Source organism: Penicillium brevicompactum (genome assembly GCF_028827555.1).
Source record: "Penicillium brevicompactum strain IBT 35665 chromosome Unknown utg000002l_segment0_segment0, whole genome shotgun sequence".
Taxonomy (NCBI): domain Eukaryota; kingdom Fungi; phylum Ascomycota; class Eurotiomycetes; order Eurotiales; family Aspergillaceae; genus Penicillium; species Penicillium brevicompactum.
The window spans coordinates 291,332-314,394 of record NW_026623205.1 but is presented as its reverse complement, the minus strand read 5'-3'; the positions used below and the strand labels follow the sequence as shown (position 1 = coordinate 314,394).

The 23,063-nt window shown below is 51.0% G+C and overlaps 8 protein-coding genes across 8 annotated transcripts; 2 read left to right on the top strand and 6 right to left on the bottom strand.

Annotated features, from left to right (window-relative positions):
- Window positions 1-211: 211 nt before the first annotated feature.
- N7506_002892 (OSTA/TMEM184 family protein) lies at window positions 212-2,047 on the bottom strand (the record flags this gene model as incomplete). The annotated part of the gene is made up of 6 exons (XM_056952187.1): window positions 212-976; window positions 1,030-1,179; window positions 1,247-1,372; window positions 1,425-1,719; window positions 1,805-1,955; window positions 2,005-2,047. The coding sequence occupies 6 exons, from the start codon at window positions 2,045-2,047 to the stop codon at window positions 212-214; spliced, it is 1,530 nt and encodes a 509-aa protein (XP_056813879.1).
- Window positions 2,048-2,510: 463 nt separating this feature from the next.
- On the bottom strand, window positions 2,511-4,274 carry N7506_002891 (SAP domain protein; the record flags this gene model as incomplete). The annotated part of the gene is made up of 1 exon (XM_056952186.1): window positions 2,511-4,274. One exon carries the CDS (start codon window positions 4,272-4,274, stop codon window positions 2,511-2,513), a length of 1,764 nt encoding a protein of 587 aa, XP_056813878.1.
- A 385-nt stretch (window positions 4,275-4,659) lies between these two features.
- N7506_002890 (uncharacterized protein) lies at window positions 4,660-7,286 on the bottom strand (the record flags this gene model as incomplete). The annotated part of the gene is made up of 2 exons (XM_056952185.1): window positions 4,660-7,141; window positions 7,210-7,286. The coding sequence occupies 2 exons, from the start codon at window positions 7,284-7,286 to the stop codon at window positions 4,660-4,662; spliced, it is 2,559 nt and encodes an 852-aa protein (XP_056813877.1).
- A 604-nt stretch (window positions 7,287-7,890) lies between these two features.
- Window positions 7,891-10,401, bottom strand: aguA (alpha-glucuronidase; the record flags this gene model as incomplete). The annotated part of the gene is made up of 1 exon (XM_056952184.1): window positions 7,891-10,401. One exon carries the CDS (start codon window positions 10,399-10,401, stop codon window positions 7,891-7,893), a length of 2,511 nt encoding a protein of 836 aa, XP_056813876.1.
- Window positions 10,402-11,119: 718 nt separating this feature from the next.
- On the bottom strand, window positions 11,120-11,674 carry N7506_002888 (60S ribosomal protein eL30; the record flags this gene model as incomplete). The annotated part of the gene is made up of 3 exons (XM_056952183.1): window positions 11,120-11,215; window positions 11,398-11,552; window positions 11,605-11,674. 3 exons carry the CDS (start codon window positions 11,672-11,674, stop codon window positions 11,120-11,122), a joined length of 321 nt encoding a protein of 106 aa, XP_056813875.1.
- Window positions 11,675-12,039: 365 nt separating this feature from the next.
- Window positions 12,040-13,631, top strand: met2 (homoserine O-acetyltransferase; the record flags this gene model as incomplete). Its single annotated transcript, XM_056952182.1, has 3 exons — window positions 12,040-12,076; window positions 12,126-12,516; window positions 12,578-13,631. 3 exons carry the CDS (start codon window positions 12,040-12,042, stop codon window positions 13,629-13,631), a joined length of 1,482 nt encoding a protein of 493 aa, XP_056813874.1.
- A 2,646-nt stretch (window positions 13,632-16,277) lies between these two features.
- Window positions 16,278-17,714, top strand: N7506_002886 (uncharacterized protein; the record flags this gene model as incomplete). The annotated part of the gene is made up of 1 exon (XM_056952181.1): window positions 16,278-17,714. The coding sequence occupies one exon, from the start codon at window positions 16,278-16,280 to the stop codon at window positions 17,712-17,714; it is 1,437 nt and encodes a 478-aa protein (XP_056813873.1).
- Window positions 17,715-18,593: 879 nt separating this feature from the next.
- On the bottom strand, window positions 18,594-22,070 carry N7506_002885 (GPI inositol-deacylase; the record flags this gene model as incomplete). The annotated part of the gene is made up of 3 exons (XM_056952180.1): window positions 18,594-18,822; window positions 18,872-21,462; window positions 21,528-22,070. The coding sequence occupies 3 exons, from the start codon at window positions 22,068-22,070 to the stop codon at window positions 18,594-18,596; spliced, it is 3,363 nt and encodes a 1,120-aa protein (XP_056813872.1).
- Between the last annotated feature and the right edge of the window lie 993 nt (window positions 22,071-23,063).

Sequence of the window (23,063 nt, the reverse complement as noted above, 5' to 3'; positions counted from 1 at the left end):
AAATGACACCAAGAACAAAATATGCCGATAAGTGAACAGGCGGGTATCCGAATCCACGCAACAAGACATCAATGGAAGAAAACTGAATGCGCAAAAGTCTCAAAGTGCTCGTGGGTAGCGTGAGGTCAGAAAATGTAAAATGATAGCAATGCTTGCAGAGTACTTTCAAAGCGACAAGGCAAAGGCATTTAAAGAGAATCATAGACACAGATCAGGGGTGATGGCTGTCTGGGTACGGGGGCGGAGGTCTGTAGGGATCCGGCATGGGCATGGGCACTTGTTCTCGCAGAGGGCCGTCTGAAGGGTAAGGGTGGACCAGAGGCTCGGAGTGCAAGTTGTCATGGCTGCGAAGCGGGGAATCATCGTAGGAGGAGCTTTGGCCATAGAAACGGGTTTGGGAGTCGTGTACGTTGTCATCAAAGTCGGACGCATACGGAGAGGTGCCAATGAGTGCAATCTCGGGGTTTGGCTGTGGGTGGGCGAGAAGCACTGCGCCCTCTTCGTCCGGGGTATAGCGGCCCGCCCGGCCTCCGGGTACGGCGGTCCCCGCGCCAACATAGGCGGTGCCGTGTTGGGTGAGCTCGCTGCCTTCTTGGGGAGGCTGGAGACCAGTTGTGTCATCTTGAGGCCGGTAGCTGGGGTCCAGCATACGCTGCTTACGACCCACGAATAGCCAGCGAGCACTTCGGCCGATGGCTTTGAAGAGATCGAGTGGGTTCATGGCGTCGATCAGGGCCTTCGCTCCATAGCGTCCGCCCTCGTAGGATATCTTGCCATTTCCGTAGAAATCGGTCACTGCAGATGACTGGCCGTTGAGTCTGTAGGGTCTCCATGCAAAGGCCCACAGATGCAAGATACCAAAGATCGCCATTTCAACATTGATCATCAGCTCTGGAAGACCGGTCTTGAGATCATTGAGTGCGATTTTGTCTGTCGCTTGGATGGCACCTTCGGAGACCAGAAGGTTGATCAAGGTCTAGAGCTTCAAGTCAGAAGACGTCCAATGCGCAAAAGTAGACCAAAACATACCGATTGCCAGAAAGAAAGGAAAATGACAAGCTTGATAGACAGGATCTTCAAAAATGGCTGGTGCTGCTTGATATCTTGACTGGTCTGATGATAGAACTGAATTAAGCAGTACATGGCGATAGTGACGGATACCGATTCAATAACGACAGTCTATCCAGAAGGTATCAGCAAGGCGTTCGGAAACATATGAAACAAGTAGGACCAAGCCAGATCTTACCCAGATATGCGAGAATGCGGGACTAAGGGACTCCTCGCAGTATAGGCCAAATGCCTGAGTGACGACGGCAACGATGGTCATGAGAACGCGCATAACACAGTATTGGAAGACTCCGACCCAAACAATCTATACAGCAATCAGTACGCGAGGACTCCGAATCTGCTCATATCCCTCTCACATTGAACCAGGTCAAGCCGCTGCGCGGGGTGCGCCAAATGCGCTCACCACCGCAACATTTCTGCATCCAGTTCAGCGGCCAAAGCCACTGTTTCGGCTGGATCCCGCGGAAATAATCCTTCTGACTATGCAAATCCGGAGCGATATAGTGACACATGAGGGAGAAGAAGGCGGAGATACAGAAGGCTTCGTAACAGTCACCGAGGACCTCGAAGTAGACGGAATCGTGGTAGAAGAAAATACTGAGCCAGGCGACGAGGGAATAGACGGGTACCATGAACAGAATGCGAATGATACTAGAAGCGATGAACCATGTTAGCGAATGTGTCGCGCGGCGCAGTCGCAGGCGCTCGGTGCCCTGGATTTCTCTCCGAAACTCACTGTCGTTGTTCGATCGGTTTACTGTAATGCGTTGCGTGCTGGACGATCAGCCAGAATGATACGCCGCATGCGATGATTGCGCAAGCGCCGCCCACCAGGAGCGCCAGGAGGTGGAAGGTGATGCCGCCATCCCAAAGATCGACCTCCTCGACTAGTCTCGGGTCAGTCGCGGTCACTCCACATTCTTGGAGGGGACATACTGTTTAGGGTTTCAGTTGTTGAATTGCACACTGGCCAACCCATGTTGGCTGTGAGATGTGAAGGTGAGGAGTCGGTGAGCCTTGGGAGTTTCACTAATTTTCTGTTTATCTTATCCGGATCGACAGGGGAGGGGACGCCACAACAATCGTCGAGCCAAGAACAAAGAAGATAAACGAGTGTGTTGGGCTTATGCAGCCCAGAAGAAAGTGACAGACAGGTTTATTGGACGAGAAATAAAAGAAAATCCCAAGGCTGACGATCCAAAGGCTTGGTCTATTTTTAAGCTTGGCTCACAGCCTTCCATGGCTTGGATGTGGATCAAACGGGTATCGGCCCTTGGCTTTCAGGGACGAAACAATACTACAACAATGCTGACTGGTAGGGCTCAATAGAACAATTCAAAAAATAAAAATAGTTGGCTCTATGCCTTGCATTCAACGTGGCATGAAATTTGAGCATTCACTGCTGGTATTGTACATGGTCAAAGGTCGATTTTCGTCATACTTTAGCGCCAATCTCCACGTCGTCCACCACGACCCCTTCCACGTCCGGCTCCAGGTCGAGAACTAGGTGCCATCTTCTCCGGTCCAATGTCCACGAACTGATCTTCGTTCTCGAATGTAATTCGTCGCATCTCATCGCCGCCACGACGAGGGAATGCGCCCTTTCGGATAAGCTCATCAAACTGGTCCAGGCGCTTGTCGGCAACGGGGCGGGGCACAGGGAGGTAGTATAACTTGGGCTTGGATGTCGTAGATTCAAAGAGTTCATCCAGAGGCTTGAAGCCCTGACCGGGTCTCGGGGCGGGCGCCGGGGGCGGGGGAGAATGACGGCGATTCGTGCGCTCACGATCACTGCGTGGACCGAGAGGGGGAGTGCGGTTGAATCCGGACTCTCTGCGTACGGCAGCGCCAGAGCTTACCTCCGCAAGCGTAGCTGTAGTTCCGTCGTCGGATGTCTCGTATCTCACTTCCCACCGGGTAGCGGGACCAGAACGGGTTTGAGAATCCTCTTCTGTCTGAATCCAATCCTTGACTTTGTCGTCTGGGATGAAATCCGCACGAAGCTGCTTGCGGTTTCGTTCGTTGGGCCACACGGTTCCGTGAAGAGCAGAGCGGACCCGAGAAGCGGCGACCGTACTGGTGAATCGGACGAAACAGTGAGTCTTGATAGAATCGAGGTAGAATTCAATGATGGGGTCGGAGTCAGAGGAAGTTTCGGGGGCAGATGCAAGGGTGGAGAGGTGCTTGCGGAGCGCAGTTGGCTGTAGTGGGCGCATCAAGCCATCGATGTAGAGGGCCGATGTGGCGGCGTGTAGTGCTGGCCCTGCGTCTGCGTCTTGCATAACAATGTCCTGGGAAGGAGAGGGGGGTCTGGGAGGTTCATTGCGGGATGCAAACAACCCGCGGAAACGAGCGTCTTGCTTGCCGGTGGCCTTGGGCGATGGCGCTTGCTGCTCGGCAAGCACATTGTCATTGAGCCTCTCCGATGTGGTATTTTCCGTGGGCTTCTGATCATCGTATCCCTTATCATCTTTCATCAGCACGTGTGGCACTGCTTCCTCCGCGCGAGCCTTCCTGTTGGCGATCTCTTCAAGGGTAGGAGCGGGACTTTGACTTCGGCGCTTCCGTTTGCGTGTATCCTCCAATGCCTCTTCGGTGGGCAGGGGCGTTGACAGCTCGGTATTTACATCGGTGTTTGTACCGGGAGATGGAAGGGCGGATGGTGTTGACTTTTCTTGGGGCTTGACAGAGTCCTCTGTCTTTGTCTTCGGATCTTCAATTTTCGCATCTGCGGGAGAATGGGCAGAAGGGGCCTCCGCAGCCGGAGACTTTTCCTTCTGAGGCGCATTATCCGATGTGGTCGCTTCTCCAATGGGCTTTGTGTCATTCTCGACTCGTTCTGACTCTGCGCTGGTTACCGTGTCGGCGTGTTGCTGGGCTAGGTCCTCTGTTTCGTTCTTCGAGTCAGATGCCGTGTCTGGCACCGGCTCTGGCGCAGAGGGTTCTTCCTTCGGTTCATCGGGCTGCGATTGTTCGGGTTCGGGAACTGGTGCTTGCGAAGTAGCATCTGGGCCAGGTGGCGCTGTTGCGGAAGTCTCTTCCTCTTCGACAGCTGAAGCTGCGGGTTCAGTCTGACCTGTCTGTGAGTCAAGCTCCTCCAGTTTATCAATGAATTGCTGCTTGACGCGGAGACCGGTCTGAGGGACCTCGCGATTTTTGAGCTCTGCCTTCAAGTCGACGACCTTCCAGGCGGAATAATCAACCATTGTGAGAAGCTTTGCGCATCAAATTCTGAATTCTGTGGAGTTAGTAGAAGAAAAGAGAAGAGAGAGAGACGAGAGGAAAGTCAATTGAAATCGATTGCGGCAGAAAAAGTCGCATTGGCAACGAAGGGGACTAAAAACTGGGGACGCGATGCAGCTGCGCGCCGATGATGTAGGGGCTAACCGCATTGGGTCTAGTGTCCCTCAAGCTATCCCGCATCGGTCCAGCCGTCATTTGCTCACTCTATATGACTTCCTATGGACACCAATTACGCACTTCCTACAACCTTAGTAATGAGTGAAATACTTGGATTATCTCATGCCTTCATGTTCTGGAATCAAATCAAATCACGCGAACTATATCACCTTGTCCGGAGCCTGACGTCGTTCAAAGGGCCTTTGAAAGAGACACAACAACGCGCAAACATTCCTTACTCGTCACTTTCAGCTCGAAGTTCTTCGAGGCAACGCTATGCTTTGTACCGTTAACCTTGTATGACTTCACAGCAAACGGCAGTCTGATGGTTCCATGAGTACCCCGGGGCGCGCAAGCTTCAATATCAATTTCATTTGCATCGCTGTTCACTTTCCAGCTTGCAGTGATAGTTCCATGGGGAGTAGGGACTCTTCCCTTTGCCCATGAGACACCGGGGGTAAGTACCCCAGGTTGGAAGTCCCATTCTGCAAAGCCCGGCGCGGTAGATTGAATACCCAAGACGTACTCCGTCAAAGCAAACGTCGGAGCAGCGCCCCAGGGATGCGCATGTGAGGTATAAAATCCCAATCCAGGTCGGCCATCGGGGAATATGTACTCCCAAGATGTACCAGTAGCATATTCGTCATTGGTGATCATTGCAGGCCAGAGCTGAGATAGCAGCGTGGAGATCACAGCACTTGATGATGATGAACGACTAGCGCCTGCGCGAGAATGTTGGAGAACGGCTTCAAGGAGGAACCCGGAAATGAATGGAGAAAGCTCGGCACTGGATTTGGAATTCGAGTTGGTTTTGTAGCCGATGCCATTCTTGAGTGTTGAAAGGGCTGCAATGGCTGACTCGGCCTGGGTGGAATTGGCCACGTTGGCGAGAATTGCCCATGCCGTGCTGGCGATTGAGGTTTGATTGCGAGACGATGTGCTCTCGCTGTATGTTCCAAGCTTGTCGCTCCAGAGCTTTTCGTTGATAGCTGTGCGAACATCCGCGGCAACGGACCTCCAGGACGAAGCGCTGCCAGTCTCTCCAACGTGGTCCGCGACTGTGGCCATTTGATTGAGTGTGTAGACGAACAGAGAAGATGCGGCAGTTCCATTGCCATCCCCCAGGAAGAACGAGCCCGATGCCAGGCCCGAGGAGGTATCAATGAGTGGTATAATGGCCTGAACTCCGACCTTGACTTGAGGCCAGTACTTCTTGAGGAAATCTTTGTTTCCAAAGTTGAGATAGTACCTGGCGAAGGCATTTAAGAATATCATCTGGTAATCTTGGAGGCCAACGGAGTTGTAGATCGAAGTGTACTTGGAGGACTGCCCTAATGCAGGGGACATGGAAAAGTATCCCGCAAATTCCCCAGAGGAGATCTGTCGCTCCATCAGATAGGCGAGGGTGCCATTGATGAAATCTTCTCTGTGTGTGCTTGCAGAGACGACGCGCAAGGTATGGCCAGCGTCTCCAGACCACACTAGCCGGTCGCGTTTAGCCCCATCCAAGCAGACTGAGTGCTTATTTGGCATCACTCCATACTCTTCAAGAATTGATGCATCGGTCATTGGATTCTGGTAGATCACTGTACCATTATGGGCTTGCACTGTGACGTCCTTGACGAGTGCGACTTGGTCTTGATAAGGTCCAAATCCCCAGGTACCGGTAAACCTATCCGCCGAGCCACCCAAGAAATTATAGGTAGGTTGGAGCGCTAAGAATGGGACGTGAGCTACCGAGATATTGTTGATGGAAACATCATAGCCGGTTGGCATGATCTTTGTTGAGACTCGAAGCCACTGTCCCTCTTGCACATTGAATGGAAGCGGGTAGTATGAAGCCGGGCCACCCTCCAAGCTCGTCTGATTGACCAAGTTATATCCGTAAGCCACAGCAAGCTTGTTTGCGGGGACAACAGTGCGGTTGGTGTTGAGGAAGCTCGAGTCTGCATCACTACTTGTGATGACAAAAGAAGGACCGAATCCAAGCATGCCACTCGCAACTCTCCAGCCCGTGCCACCACGAACAATTTTCGTGCTGAAAGACATCGTATAATTGGCATATTCAGGTCCCACTACCGACTGGGCAGACTGTTGGCCCCTGAGAAGAACGCCTTCACCGGTGATCTGCCATGTCGATGGTGCTGCGTCCTTGGCAATACAAGCTTGCTGCACAGTTCGAGGTCCAAGTGCCCAGATGTCGTTATACATGGAATTAGAGCTTTCAAAAGACCCTGGGAGCTCGGAAATAGGAGTTTGGTCGTTTTGGGAGCGAATTCCGACTCCACAAATGCGTACGCTTCCATCTGTGTTAAGAAGTCGTAGAGTCTGCCAGCGCAAGCCTCCCTGAATGAAGTAAGACTGGAACTTTCCGGGCGTGGTGACATTGAATGTCTCCACTCGAAATGTGTTGGACAATCCGTTCGAGAACGTCCAAGGTCCATCACCAGAGGGGCTCTCTAGGCCATTCTTAGCCTCGGTGTATTTGGCTTCAATCTGCACTGGTCCCGACAAGGGATGTACTTGAAACAGTGGAAAACCACCTATCTCATTTCCATAGTCCACAGTGAGAATAGACTGAGACTGCGACAGGGTGAAGCACGAATTCGAGTCATTGTGATCTGAGGTTTGAGACCGAAATGTATACTGTTCCGGATGGACAATGGTACCACTGCTGGTACAGCCACATATCAGTCTGAGCAAAACGAACCCCTGGTCTGTTTTTGATTGGGCGTTACTTACCTTGCACCCGTCGTAGATACGAACCCAATTGAGCAAATAACGAACACCCGGGCGAAGGCATCACGAGAAAACATCATATTGAGAAATTTAACTCGCCTTGATGCGACCAGCTCTGTTCTCCCGCGGCTTGCAGGAAAAGTGATTTGGGTCTGCAGGGCATTTAACGTCATTCTGGGCCCTAGCCTTCAAATTTCCCCACATATTCCGAGCTTGAGGACTCGGCAAACACAACCCCGGAATTCCCGAGCCCTGTTCTGCACGATGTGGAGCGTGTTCTGCGCCCCGTAATATGAGGGGACGTGTCCCATCGACGTGATTTAGCGCCATGGCATGTTCATGGTCATTGTCACTCTCATTTGCAAGTCCCCTTTCGTCTCGCTCAAGTTTCACCCGAATCGGCTTGTGGGGGATTACCTACCCGCCTGGGCATAGAAGACTTCGGATTTTTCTTCTCATCATTTGTAACAGTTCTCGTGTCCGTACATCGTCACTCGGAAAGGAAACATTATGCATGATTCTATGAGTACTCGATCTTGGATCTTCCTAATGGTTTGTTGTTTCTGCTACGGAGTACTCCTGGGGTGCCAAACGCTCTTGATGGCGTGCAGGTAGCCCAGCGGTCAAATACAGTGATTTAACCAAACTCATGTCATAATTCTCTAACATATAGGAGAAGTGCAGCTAGTCCAAGATTCCTTCTGGCAAAAAAGCCACGTAGTCCAGCGGAGCTGGTTCAGTGCCGTCAGGCATACCTACAATCTTCAAACTATCGCCGTGTTTGACTTTCACGCCACGGAATTTGACACGAGTAGCAGAATGTCCATCCAGATAGATTGAAGGCGTGTGGCTGAGGGTTTCCTCACTGTTACCTGTCCACTGGCCGATTTTGCGATCGTTGAGATATACCTTCCACTGAGATTTTCCACCGTACAGATCATAATAATTCACTGCGAGATCGTAGGTCCCCGAAGGGAATTCGATCTTTGTGGAAGCAGTGCCGGCAGTGTTGTTTGACGTTGTGACGATCGCAACGGCACCAGAGGCTGTTTCAAAGGGGTTTACATCGTACGTCTTATAGCCGTCCAGCTTCATGCTTTCGGCTTCGATGCGCCATGGGTGATGACCGACACGTTTGGCATCGTCGGGAATTCCGGACATGTTGAAGTAGAAGTTATTGATGGCATCTCTCCAGACAATTGAATGACCAGCTTGGTAGTCGAGGAAACGTCGGACGTGGTTATATCGCTCAGTATCGATCTTTCCTTCCAGCGATTCCCATTTTTCGAGGAACCCTTGCGCGGTTTCCGCGCCAGTGTAGTGGGAGTCGTAGAAATGTTGAATCACTGTTTTTCCAGAGGTGAGACGATGAGTATAGTTGACATGGTGGAACCATAGAAGAAGTTCCTCGGGTGTGCTCTCGATATTCTCATACATAGCAGCGAGTTCATCTGGATATTGACCAGAGTACCTAGTTCCGTTCGAGACAGTTCGGTCCATCCCGATCGTGGTGTGATCCGCCCGGGTCCATTGGCCCCACCCATTGTTGTCCTGGGATGCCGGGCTAGGGCCGTAATGAGTGTAGATGATATCAGTCAGTGTCTGGATGCCTAGGTTGCCACTGTATTGCTCGTACGCGGGCCAAGAATCCATGGATATGCGAGTCAGTGTATCAAGTACCTTCCGATCGAGTCCAAAAGTCAATCGAATCCAGTCTTGCAATATGTCTTGTGGCTCATCTGCAGGAGTCCAAGCCAGGCGACCGTACGCATACAGGTTTGACATTGACATGTGGCTGCCGAGCCAAGTTGTGTTCGTACCGACGTTAACCACGGCTGCCGATCCACCTAACTTCCGCTTGAAGCGCTTGCCAGCCACAATGTCACTGACAAGAGATGGCTTATGGTCAACCCGGAGATCGAAATCCAGAATCTCTTTCCACAGGGGGGCGACGTAGACCAAATGAGATTGCTGGCCAAGATATTCTTGTGTGACCTGAAGTTCGATGGCCATGCTAGTGTTGTAGAGATTCGCGAACAAGGGTGAGACCGGCTCGCGGACCTGGAAATCGATAGGACCGTATTTGATTTGAATCACCACGTTGTCTTCGAATTCGCCGTCGAGATGCTTGAAAAATTCGACAGCAGCATTTGCACGGTCATCTCTCCAGTTGGTTTCGTTGAGATGGTGGTCATACACAAATGCACGGTACATCACAATCCCTCCATATGGCTGAACTTCTTTGGCGAAAAGATTGGCTGCATCAGACAGGGTTCGATTGTATACTTGGGGGCCGGGTTGCCCTTCGGAATCAGCTTTGACAAGATAGCCAGCCATGTCGGGAACGTGCTTGTAGACCTGAGCCGTGATATTTGACCACCATTGAATGACAGATTCATCGAGTGGATCGAAGGTGCTTAGTCCTCCGAAGGTCTGAGGAGATGCAAAGTTGAGTGACAGACCAACTTGAATGCCATAAGGCCGGAACACATCAGCAACTCGAGCAACCCCATCCAGGTTGGTAGGGCTTAGAATGGTCGCATTCGCATTGACATTGTTGATAACCACGGCGTTGATCTTGACAGATGCTAGAAGACGGGCATATTCAGCCACGCGAGTGAGGTTTTGAACGATTTGGCCGTTCTTGAAGAATATGGAGGGACCACCGTAGCCTCTCTCGATGCTGCCATCCATGTTGTCCCACTGATTGACCCATCGAATCGGTGCCGAAGGATTGGACGCATACGCAACCTCGGAGAAATTGCCCTGAGCAAGCATCGACAAGTACTCGAATGCGCCATATAGAGCACCTCGTTCATTCTGTCCGAGAATCTGCACGTTCTTTCCCTTGGTGCTCAGCCAGAAACCATCTTCCTCGAGCTCGGGTAGGCTGCTCTTAGTACCACAGGCACGGCGATACTGATCAACGGTGCCGACCACGATGGAAGAGGCAGCGTTGCATTTCACATGGCTGATCGGGACATCCCTCTCGTAAATACCTTGGATGCCATTTTGCAGCTCAGTCCCCGCAACAAACACCGGGCTTGCATTGGTCGAATTGAGAGAAACAATAATCGAGGGAAGACTGGATCGGCATTGCTCTGAACATGGCAGTGGGGCATACCTTAGCCAGCCTTTGAGGCCATCTTCAGCAGCTGCAACGCCTAATAAGACAAAGACTCCAAATAACCACATTGTGGGGCAGATTTCCGGGCATATCTCCGAAAACAGGACAGTGTTGGTTCTTTATATTGATTTGACCAAGCGATATCATACCACCAAAAAAGTCCTCGGGGGGCATGCATCTCGGTCTTCAGGCTAAATAAGTTATTAGCAGAGGCATTTTAAATAGGCTATAGTCACAGTCAGAATGGCGAAGAGATGATCATCCTGTTAGGCACTAATTTCCCCGCAAATGCTGCGGAGTCAAGGGGGTTAGACGGGCAAACTCGCTCAGTTCAATAGCCGCTTCGAAGCCGTCATTGACCTATATGCGTGGGCACATTATTCAGTCACAATAACTCAAGTTGCTATCCCAACAATTAGAAACTGAAAGGATACCCTATTCCATCTTTGGATGATTGCACATGTAGGGTTGCTTGTCCAAGGTACGGAGTACCTGAGTATGGCTTCCCGAGGTCTCTAGTTAGCCGCCAATGCTTGGCACGGGTAATCCTCAAGATGAGAACGGGGGCACCGATTTGCGTCTGCAATGCTTTTGGCTATTTGGATAAATAGGCAAACTACAAGGTTTACGACTACCACTTCATTAAGCGAACAACCTTTCGATTGACTCATCCATGACAGATGTGAAGTTGGAAATTTCGTGGATTATCATTATTCGTGGAAGAAGATTTTGTTCAAGAATGGTTCAAGATTTTTATTTTTTTTAACTCGCAACAGAGCGAGACGCTTAAGCGTCACGGCTCAGGATGTCGGAGTCACCGGCATCGAGGATGGCCATGGCGGAGCAGCGGAAGAGCTTACCGCAAGCGGTACCGAGCTCGATCTATAGGGCAAGTTAGTCCAATTCGCTCTCCGGGACGCCATTCAGGTGTTCCCTTCGCTGAGCAACTTCACTCTCCGAAGTGGTAGTTTTGACCACTTCTTCGCTGAGTAGTGGAGCTGACTCCGAGGTGCGGCTGCCAATATTTCAGGCTGCCTACCCGGGGGAAGGGGGATAAAACGTACGTTGTTACCGTTGAAGTGGTGAACGGGGGTCTTGGCGAGCATGGCGTAGTACTCAAGCTCGGACTTGCGCAGGGGAGGGCAGTTTCCGGAGATGAGGACAAGCTTGGCCTTGCCGGAGCGGAGGGTCTTCATGGTGGACTTGGTACCCATGGTGACTGTGAATTGTCAGTAAATTGTGCTTGTGTGCGATTTGAGAATTCGACGTACCCTTTCCAGACTTCATGACAAGCGCAAGGCGCGAGGCGAGAGTGTCACCGGACTTCTTAGTCTTGACCATTTTGAATGATTTGAGGGGTTGGCTCGTAAGAAGATTGATAGGGCGGATGGGGATAGGAAAGAAAACTTCTTGCGATCTGAGAAAATTGAAAAGTGTGGAAACCCACCACGTGACTTTGCCCACTAGCCCTAGTCGCACGTGACGCTGCCACAAAATGGTCCAGTGTCACATGACTCTACCTACCGCCTTGTTCTGCCCGATGACGGTCCGATCATCGCAGTCATTGGCTGCGGGGTGTTGAGTCATGTAAATTTACGGAGCTTAAAGGATATTTCTTTTAACTTCTATCCCTCCTTCTCCAGTCTTGTCCCTTCCTCCAATTTGCATCCTGCATTGTGTTTCTTGTTTAGCTTCAGTCCTTCACCATGACTGGAACTAACAGCGCTTCTACTGCGCCATTGCGTCAGTTATTACCCCTCCTTCTTTTCGGAACCGCTACTAAATCCCGTAGAGCGTGTCGCTTCGCAGCCTGAGAACCCATACGCCCAGCTTATCGAAGATCAATCAATTGCAATTGTTCCTTCCTTCAAGCTCGAGTCCGGTGTCACGCTATCCAATGTCCCAGTCGCATACACTACCCGAGGCACTCTGGCCCCTAACGGAGACAATGTGCTGGTGATCTGCCATGCCCTCAGTGGCAGCGCCGATGTCGCTGACTGGTGGGGTCCCCTCCTCGGCGGTCCGGGTCAGGCATTTGATGTCTCCCGGTTCTTCGTCGTTTGCCTGAACAGTCTTGGTAGCCCTTACGGAAGTGCCAGCGCCGTTACCCACAAGGATAACAACCCTGAAAAGGGCTATTATGGACCTGAGTTCCCCCTAACAACCGTTCGCGATGACGTCAAGTGAGTATTTTCTCCCTCAACACTGAGACCCCTTGACGCCTTTTTCTAACCTTTTCATTAGTATTCACAAGTTGGTCTTGGATGACCTCGGTGTCAAGCAGATTGCCGCAGTGGTCGGAGGTTCCATGGGTGGAGCGCTCACCCTGGAATACGCGTTCTTCGGCAAAGACTATGTGCGCGCCATTGTGCCCATCGCAACTTCAGCGCGTCATTCCGCTTGGTGTATCAGCTGGGGAGAGGCTCAGCGACAGAGCATCTACAGCGACCCGAAATACGACGACGGTTACTATGCATTCGATGACCCTCCCTCTACTGGTCTTGGCGCGGCTCGCATGTCAGCACTTCTCACCTACCGCAGCCGCAACTCCTTCGAGTCTCGCTTTGGTCGTAACGTGCCCGACCCAACCAAGCGCCTGAACATCAATGGCACCGAGAGACAGCCTAGCCCCCCGAACGAGCACTGGGCCATTCATAACGATGGTCACCGCGGTGGATCGCGGTCGGAGAGTCGTCAAGGTTCACCTGCCCCTCAAACCGAATTCATGGATCCTCAGTTCTCTGGCACCAAGACATTCGCGCCTGAGATCGATGAGAAGCCCAAGTTGACCCCATCTGGCCGTCCTCGCCCTCCTACTTATTTCTCGGCGCAGACTTATCTCCGTTACCAGGGCGACAAGTTTGTAAAGAGATTCGATGCCAACTGCTACATCGCCATGACTCGCAAGCTTGACACCCACGATGTATCCCGTCACCGCACCAACCCTGCGACCGCTGAACAGGACACAGTTCTTGAAGCCCTCGGTGGTATTCAACAGCCTGCTCTCGTGCTGGGAATCGAGTCGGACGGTCTGTTCACATTTGCTGAGCAGCAGGAGATCGCCGATGGTATTCCCGACTCCCGCCTGAAGCGCATTGACAGCCCGGAGGGCCACGACGCCTTCCTCCTTCAGTTCGAGCAAGTCAACCGCCACATCCTCGAGTTCTTCCGCGAGGTCCTGCCGGACATCATGGCGAAGCCTGGTGTCGATGGCGCCGAAGCCTTGGCCAGTGTCGCCAAGATCACGAAGAGCAGCACCTTTGGCGAAGCCGAGGTCGAGGACATCACCGCTTGGTAAAGCGGTGATCTCCACACAGTATTTTTAGGCGCAGTATCGTCTGCAGCCGTTCCATGCTCTGGTCTGGGCTCTGGTCCCCGCCCGGGTATCCTTTCAATCATTCTGAAAGAATAATCCCGGTGTTGGGTTCACGCCCGGATGGATGTCATGTCGCACTAGGGGAAGTAGGTTGCTGTTCTTTTTTTCCGTTCCGCCAGTCAGGGAGATGCGCATCCAACTGTCTCTCCCGTCTCTCACTTGGTATAACCCTTGTCTGAGAAGACTGTCAAAGAAGCATCCAACTGCTCTCCATCAGACCCGCCCGTTGGGTCAATTTTTCACCGGGGGGAACCCCCTCCGGGAATGATGGGTCCGTTCAAGGTATAGATAGCCACAGGCTGTCATTGTGGCAATCATGTCACATAAACAAAAATGAAAATATAAAATCAAGGTAGGCCGTGTATATCGGTCAACATCAATGTGTTCCTTGTTCAGCGTAGTCATGGGGTAATATTCCCGAGGTCAGTCACATTCATTTGAGCGTCCGGCTGGTAGATTCCAAGGTTGTCCGATAATATTGAAGACCTCCAGGGCTTTTCAGGGATGCGCTTCTTGTTCAGGCCTTGCAGCCTACAGGGCTTAAGGTGCCCCGTTGTTCAAATCTAGTTAGAGGTCCTGAGGTCATCACCTGGGCATGGAATGCTTGGTATGCAGGAATCTTGGAAATCTATTCATGGATCCTGCTACCCATGTGAGCCATGCAGCCTTACGAGGTGCTCAGCCCTAGAGTCCGGTTTCCATATATATCACATGGACACCTGGGTAGGGCTCTCAACCTTGGAAGTTCCCAGGTTGACCCCACATCGGTCCACTTGGGCATGTGGACGACACTTTGGTATGCTTGGGTGTATCCTGATAACCTTCCAATATTGGATGTATATATTTATTTTGACAGAGTCTCACGGGTTCAGATCCTAAATTTCGAGATATTGTTTGCTCACACCTGTGGACTTGGGTAATCATCCAAAACCTACTTCCAGGGCTACTTTCAACCGGGTCACACCCGTGTACATTTACTCTTGGGTTTCAAGGTTGCCAAAATATATACATAAACCACCTGGGTACTTAAATCCATGCTCAGGTAAATGTCGCCAAAAAAGAGGTACGAATTTACAAGGTTATCAACAATCTTACATCCATGACCATGGATGTCTTCAAGGATCTCACCCTATGAGACGTTGCAAGATTCGTAGTACAATACTGGAGGGCACGCATATACTCACCTGCGCCCGCAGGATTCCAACGTTGAATGATTAGAAGGCACGTGGAATAGTTAAAGTACTTCCAAGGTTCAGGGCTACGATAGCGCCAAAGAAAAAAACAAAGAATAAAAAAATAAACCTCTCAACTTGGAATTGAGAATCACACTTTCTAATTCCGCGCAGCCTCCGGTGGATGACAGGGGGCGCAAGTCGGGCACGATAAGAAGAGACAAACGGCGTCAAATTTCCGAAGTTTGAGTCAAAAATCGAGTCAATTGGTTCCAGAGCCCATAATTAGGTGCGCATGGATCCCATAAAGTAAGCACCTGCAGTGGACGCGAATTGATAGTTTCAAGCCCAGTGACCTCGGAGGTGATTGGAATTGATGAACGTGCATGAATAGTGTCAATTCTGCACCTCCAAGGGTTATGAGTGAATGCTTAGGCTGTAGGTTAAAATGATATTAATTTCCCCCAAATATGTATGGAGTGAGCATGATCGTACTCGTAAGCCCTGGAAGGTATACGGAGTATGAGGAAGTCGGCTAGTTTGTTTCAGCGATAAGACTCGTCCAGATTAATTGTGTGGCGCTAAGGGGCTTGAAGCGACTAGAGTCACAATCTACGTAGTGTTTAGACCCTGAAATGGAACAGAAGAAAAAAAGATGGAACACTACGTAAATTGGAACAAGAATTTGGATGGGCATGTCTCAGCGAAGAGATTTTCAGATCAAAACCCGAAGACCAACAAACCGGGCAGAGTGTCTAAGTGTCTGTTGATCCCGACCGTATTGGGGATTGGTCACTAATTCGGTTTTCAGAGGTGCAGTAGTTCATTGAAAGCGCCGATCTAGCCCTAAATCTGTAAGTTTTGGCCGTTACGCCAGGGCCCAGATCCTCCTTAATCTATAATGACCTTCTATACCCACTTATCTCATACTTAGCTATCTCAGCTATCTTTGAGGCGGTTAGAGGCTGTAACCTGGACGAATAAGCAACTGTCCATTGCTAGAATTATCTTATTTAGATTGACATGTCCCTGACATTCCCCCACACATTCCATCAGTTGTACTGCCAACCCGACACTAAGTCTGACATCAACATACCTCGGGGATTGACTCCGTTGATCGTCAGTTACATCGGAACCAGTCCTTTGCTCGGTGGACTCCCAGGGTATTTGGACCTCGACGACTAAGAATCGAGAAATCAGTGCTGGCCAGTCGCATTGTTTGTCTGGATCTTCCCTCGTGTTCCTTCTTCTCTCCCCTCTCTGCTCTACGCTTGACTGCGTGGATTTTATTGTTTGGATCAATTCACATTGCCTCACACCTTGTGCGACCATCGGCGAATAAATCAAGCTGCTACGTTGGAAAATGGAACACAAGCTATCAGCCAAAGCATCCAAGATGCGCAATCGCTTCACCTTCAGTCGCAGCACCTCACTTCGAACCCGAGCATCGACAGTATCTCGGGAACCAGAAAGCCCTGAAAGTCGACCTCGATCAGCAACAAACCCGGAGTCTCCCACCTACAATCTAATGGAACACAACAATAGCATAAACCCCAGCAAAGGCTACGAATTTACGGACGAGATTGGCTACTTCCGTCCCGCATCACCATTAATTAATCGTCAAGAAATCCACGAAGACGTCGTAGCCGACGTCAAACATGCATGTGCCCTGCTCTCCCACAGCATCGAGCGCGGTATCCCAGCCGGACTGTCTTACCAGAGCACCATACCCAACTGGACAGTACCAAACCTGTCAGGGAAACCCAAATCCAGACCGACAGGAAAACGAAAGCCCGGCAGCCGCAAAGCTGAAAAGCCCACATCACTGGACCATCCTGTGCCTGTCCCACCTATACCCAAACCCATCGAGCATGAGCCCGAAACCACCAAAAAGCACGACTCCGGCGTGGGTATGAACTACGAGTCCCCGAACCAAACAGGAACAGGAAGACCACATGGGAACAGTACCTCAGGCACCGTCTCCTCAGCTCGCTTCTATAACAAACAATCCTCCACAACTTCAGGATCTCCATCAGAACACCGGGCCCGGTCCCGATCCCGAAGCCCTAGTCTGACAGGGAGCATCCAATTAGAGCCACAGCAGCTCTCAATCTCTTCCAGCAATATCCCTTCCCAATACAGTCCCCAAAATTCCCAGTCTGCATCCACAGATCCCACCCTCGACAGTCCCGTCAGCCCCCTCAACGAAGCAGACAAACAACTCCAAGCCCTCGAAACAAAATTAAAATCCAAATCCCAAAATACAAACCAAAACCCAAACCAAAAATCAACCCCCATCTCCCCCTCAGTCCCCAATCTCAGCTCAGCACCCAGAACCTGGCCCAGCGCAGCAAATATCAAAAACCCCCCGACTAAAACCTCCCAAGAAACCAAAGAGAACAAGAAAGCCAAAACATCCAGCCGCTTCTACAGCGGCAGCAACGCCACGACCTCAGCATTTGATTCTCGGGAGTGGCTGACGAAGACATTCTGGGAAGATCGGTACAGCGTATATGGGGAATCGACACTATCGCTTGGAATGAGTGGAACGGCATCGAGGCGTGGATCTGGGACGCCGCGGATGGGGAGTGTTTCTACGACTGAGGAGACGAATTATCCATATGGGACTTGGGCTGCGACGAGGGGGATGTCGTATTCTTCGACTTGTTTGGCGGATGAGTTTAAGCATCAGGAGAATGTTTATTCTTGTGTTGTGCAACCGAGGATGAGTGAGGTGCCGCGGGGACGGAGGGAGAAGGCTTCGTTGTTGTTGAGGAAGTTGGCTGGGTTGAGGATGGGGAGGAGGGAGAGGGAGAGGGAGGTTGAGGTTTGAATTTGGATTTTTGGATTTTTGGATTGGTGGTTATGTTCTTGGATGGGTATAGATAGATGTTTCTTTTCTTTTTCTTTGTATATACCCCATGTTCTCTATTGCATCTTATTTTCATCTGGGTTGGCTTTTTTTCGGGGGAGGGGCAGGCATTACAGGAGCTAGGAGTGGAAGTTTGATTGTCATTAATGAATACCTGAGATTGCACAATACGATTGACTTGAATGTTCAGGATACAAGATGAAAACAACCTTGGAAAGACAAGTAACAAAGTGAGGTAATTATTATGTGGATGCGTAGCTCTATCAACTCAAGACAAACCACCAACACATGAACCAACTGGCCCAGTCCACATATCCCATAAACCTATGTCCAGTTCCGCCCTCGTAAATCTACGAAGCAGAAAAAAATAATACACAAAGGTATATACAAGGCCAGACCCTGTCAAGCCAGACAAAACATTGAAAGCTGGGGGAGTCCTGACTTCTGGAAAAATGAGTCCCCGACCTTCCTCATAGGTGGCCGGAAGTATCATTAGACCAGTCGCCACGACAAGAAGCGGGATGAATAGAGGCAAGATGAATCAAAGGGGGAGGGAAGAGAGAACGATTCCCTAGTACCAGCACCAGCATCAGGATCCGACCCAGCTCGAGCCGGAACCAGGGAACAGGGAACAGGGATCACGGGCGCGAACAGGGGCAGATGGGATATAATAACTCCACATCTATGTGATATGCCTAAGGGAAAAAAAGGAAAACCGGGACAAACCCCCAGATAGCTGTACAAAAAGTGCTAACAACGCTTGAAACTCCAGACCGATATGCGCGAGTCAACTCCGGGGCAAAGAACGAATCAAATAGAAAGTAGAACAAGAGAAATTATTCATGGCTTCTTCTTGACGTGACTATTCCCTGATTCAGAAGGGGGCTCGTCGCCATCGATGATACGCCAGAGACGGCGAGGAGAGAAATTGTTGCCGAACAGGTAAATGCCGACGAACCAGGCTGCCAGGAAATTGGCGAGGTGGTGGAGGAGGTACGCGTACGAGACGCCGTAGATCGCTGAGTAGATGGCGATGGCGAAGAAGATCATCGAGGTGACGTGCTTGAATCTGTGGGGAGATTAGAATGAGATAAGGAGCGAGGTGGAAGTTTACGTACCTGGTTGTGATGCGTGGTATCATTGCACCACTTGTCATGGTCTCGACTAGAATGAGGAATGGCATGATGGATAGAACGTTGTGATGCGATGAGAATGGCATGAACCAATGCACAACGAGATTGTGGGCCCAGACGAGGAGGACAAGCACATTAATAGGCAAAATCCACAGCATCAGGATGAGGATGGAGTGTGCGTAGTTGCCAAAGTTCATATGCGAGGTCGATCTTGTTTCCTTGACATGCCACTGTGCCCTCACGCACGTGGCTAGTTGCACGATGCAGGCCACCATATAGGCGAACTGGTAGGGAATGACGGTAGAAACAAGGACCAGAAGGATCGCAGTGTGAATTATACGACGCCGGGGTGTTGGAGTATTGAAGATCGGAAGATTTCCTCGGTCTTCCCGGCGGATGTAGCCTGACTTGCTATGAGTAGCCCCGTATATCCATGAAAAGATATTCACGAGGACAAGGGCGAGATAGTTGACAAGAACACAGACGCCCACGCTAATGAGCCCAAACACCGGGACAAGGAACCAGAAGAAAGCGTCCTGAGACCCGAGCAATAGATCGTTTTTAGTGAAATCAATGGGAGTCTCGGTCGAGTTCGTCCGCCAGTGAAGTGTTTCGTCAGTCTGAGGCAAGGCCTTGGAAGTAGCCAAGGATGAAGCCAGTAGCGACATGGCCACCAGAAGCAGTGGGAAAGAAGAACGCAACGCCCGGTCAAGACCATCAGTGAATGGGATGAAGTAGCCAGTGTCATCATACACCTGGAACTGCTTGCGAAGAACGAGGGCAACAACAAGCAGCGGGAAGGCAGCGAAAATGGTTCGATAGCGCATCACTAGCTCTCCAAGACTGCTGGCAAGATCGACTTGAAGCGAGATGTCGACCGTCGAGCCGGAGGTTGGGTCAGTCCACAACTGGAAAGATACACCCCCAAGGGCAGCCTGCTCGCTGATCGCCGGTGGCATGAAGGGAGCCATGCCGTGCAAATTTACATTGACTTCATCTACGTTGACGAAGAACTTGGACTCGTGGGGATCAGAGACGGATTGCCGAAGCAATGGAGCGAACAGCTCCTGTTTCTGGGAACCCCGCGTGATCTTCAGGCGATAGTCGAGCAAGCTCGAATGCAAAGCCGGAATCTTCACCTCGGTCAACATCGGGCGATTAGCTGGGAGCCGCATCTTCAGACCGGCACTCAGCAGTCCGCCTAATCCCACCTTGGCACGGATGAGGGAATCCGAGCTGTCCGAAAACTCGGCGACAAGGAATCCCGAAGTCGGCACATTGGCCTTGTCAACGACAGCCACAAATTGATGTTCGGCGAGGCTCTCTAAGTCATATTGAAGGTATGAGAATGGCGCAGTGCGATCGTAAGCATGCTTCGAAGAACGGGTAGAGGCAGGCAAATGGATACTGTCTTCAGTCGCAGTCTTGCAGGCCAAACGAGTCGACCCTACAGTACCACCAGAGAAGTCCAAGTTCAAGGGGAAATTGGTCGAGCGCCCATTGGAGAGTGGGAACACACTGCAGAACAAAACCTCGACGTTGCCGTTCTTGTCCAAGGATTGGTCTGTGAGTAGGGTCAACTTTTTACCTGCCACTCCTGGGGGAGGGATAGGCAAAAGGCGCACGTCTGGACCATGCTGCAAGCCTAGCTCACGCAAGATAAGTCGCTGACCTTGCGCGAGGATGGTGTTCGCATTATCCTCCAGGGTCAAAAGGGTGTTCGCTTCCTTCTGGGGCAATGTCCGCTCGGCCACCGACTCCAAACCAGTCAAATACCACCTTTTGAGCACCCGCATCCGTTCAGCTCGAGGTTTTGTTTGGGTAGGGCGTCTAGCATCCACAATCTCGAACAGAGATTTGATGATTGCCTTGCGGAACTGATCGCACCAGGTGATCGACAGATGGTCCATACCAATCCAAACATCAGGAATAGAGGAGGTGAAGACGGTGAATCCGTGGGTCTCTGGGACGAGAGACGAGATACTCGCATAGTCGGAAGGAACCACGGTGTCTCGCGCACCACCCGCAATCGAGATCAGAGTCACATGCCACAGCGGGTTGTTGTTAGCCCAGGTTTGGGCATATGCGTCGCGCCAATAATCATTGATCTGTTTGTAGGTGTGGACGATATCGGAGTCGAAGGAAACGGGTGGCTTGGCGTGCGGTGCAGACATCGTGATGATGGTGTTGACTGAATTGGCCTGGTAGTTGGCCATGGTCAAAGCAGTCCGGGCCACAATCCCGCCCATAGAGTGACCGATAAGAACGACAGCACTCGGATCTGGTAGCCCAGGGTCTCGGCGTGTGCGTCTGGGGTCATGGTATAATGACAGAATGTATGAGATCGCTTCGTTCACGTATTCGGCCTGGTCCAGCAAAGTCTGCCCGTGGAACGCGGCCATGTCTTCGTTGAAATCGACCATGAAAAAATCCAAGCTCCGTGTGCCGGCCGCATGGCGGCTTTCGTCGTGTCGAACCACATCGTAGTAATGCCGCGAGGCCTCAGCCGCCAGAGACCGTACCTGCCGATAGCTGCCGGCGTTACCGGGGAGGAACAAAACAGGTACGCCGTTCAACTGAAAAACACAAAAGTCAGCAAAAACGAACACAAGGAATCAAACATGCAACCGGGCCGCCTTACCCCAATGTTATCCTGAGTGTAGGGATCCACGCCTTCCTCCCGATAAACAAAGAGGTTATATTTGCTCGCGAAGCGGGTGTGCTCGGTATCGAATTCCAGCATGCGAATGAAAGTCGGACTCATCATTGGTACACCGCACCCATCACCACCAATCTGACGGCCGACAAATGAGCGCACGATGGAGATCAAGACGACGACAGCGACGCATGTCGTCAGTGCGGTCAGAATGGAGCAGGACCAAGGACTGCGCAGGCGAGATTGTCGGGCGCGACGGCCATCGGAGGACGGAGCCTCCATAGGGAGGCGCGGAGAGCCCAATGGCATGGCTTTGGTGTCGTTGGAAGGTTGTGAAGACGGGGTGCGCCACATGCTCGAGTTCCGGGATCGCGGCGTTGCGCTGCCGTCGCGGCGAAGATCGAAGCTGGTGCCGCGGGGAGCTATTTGGGATCGCGAGTTCTCGTCGATGGCATTCGGGCCATCGTCTGTTCGGGAGACCGAGGAATCTTCGTCCTCGACAGGAGAGCCCGATGAGCGTCTGTGCATTGGAGAAGGCGGAGCCGGGACTTCATCCAGCACACGACGAAACCGAGGTTCTTGGCGCAGGGGCTAAAACCTCGCAACAGAACCCTTAACGAGTAAGGAGCGAGGGGAGGAAGGGATATGGTTGAGAATGCGGAAGATCGAGAATGGAAGTTGGAGAAGGAGGTTAAGGCTTGGCAAGAAAAGCGTCCCTCGTTCCCTTCCCCGTCCCTGCAGTCCCTGTATAGTCCCTGAAAGGTCCCTGGTTTTTCCCCTGTTTTTTTTTTTTTGGGGGGGTTTGATGTCAAGTTTAGTCTTTCGATTGACTCTGCGATCCGTTCTATCCACTTTTTCTTGTCTCGCTTTTTTTTCGACGCATTTGGCTGAGGCTTGGCAGATGAAACCTCTTACTACTACTCCGTCAAGATGAACTTGGTGAACTTTACTCTGTAGATTCTCTACACACTGAAAAAGCCATCGGCTTGGCTTAGATATGCTCAGTACAAAATACACACATTTGAGTGGTTGAAACCCCCATATCTCATGAGCTGGGGGCAAATAACAAACTCGACCAACAGATGTTCCTGCAGGACGCGTATGCTGTAAAATCGATATTTATAGCTTTGCCGTGAAATTGTAATACTGGAAACTTAAACTGACAGACAGCTATCACTTCAAGACCAATAGAAATGGCGTGATTGGACCATGTTGATCCGACTTCAATTTCGGAGTATAAAAAGCAATTCAAGGATCTTCCGGTGTTTTGAACAAAACAGCCTTGGAGGTAATAAATAAACTTTTTAATTGTCTGGTGATCTCGGGAGTACTTAAAACAATCCTTTGAATCTCTAGATATTATTGTGAATTGTGATATCAACAAATATAGTTGGATCAATACATGGCGTAGTCGAGATAATCACAACTGGGTATTGTTACTAGATCACACGGAGTATGGAGTACACATATGCCTATTGGCTAGGGACAAAGGTCTTGGACAGGCTGTATTGACGGGATTAT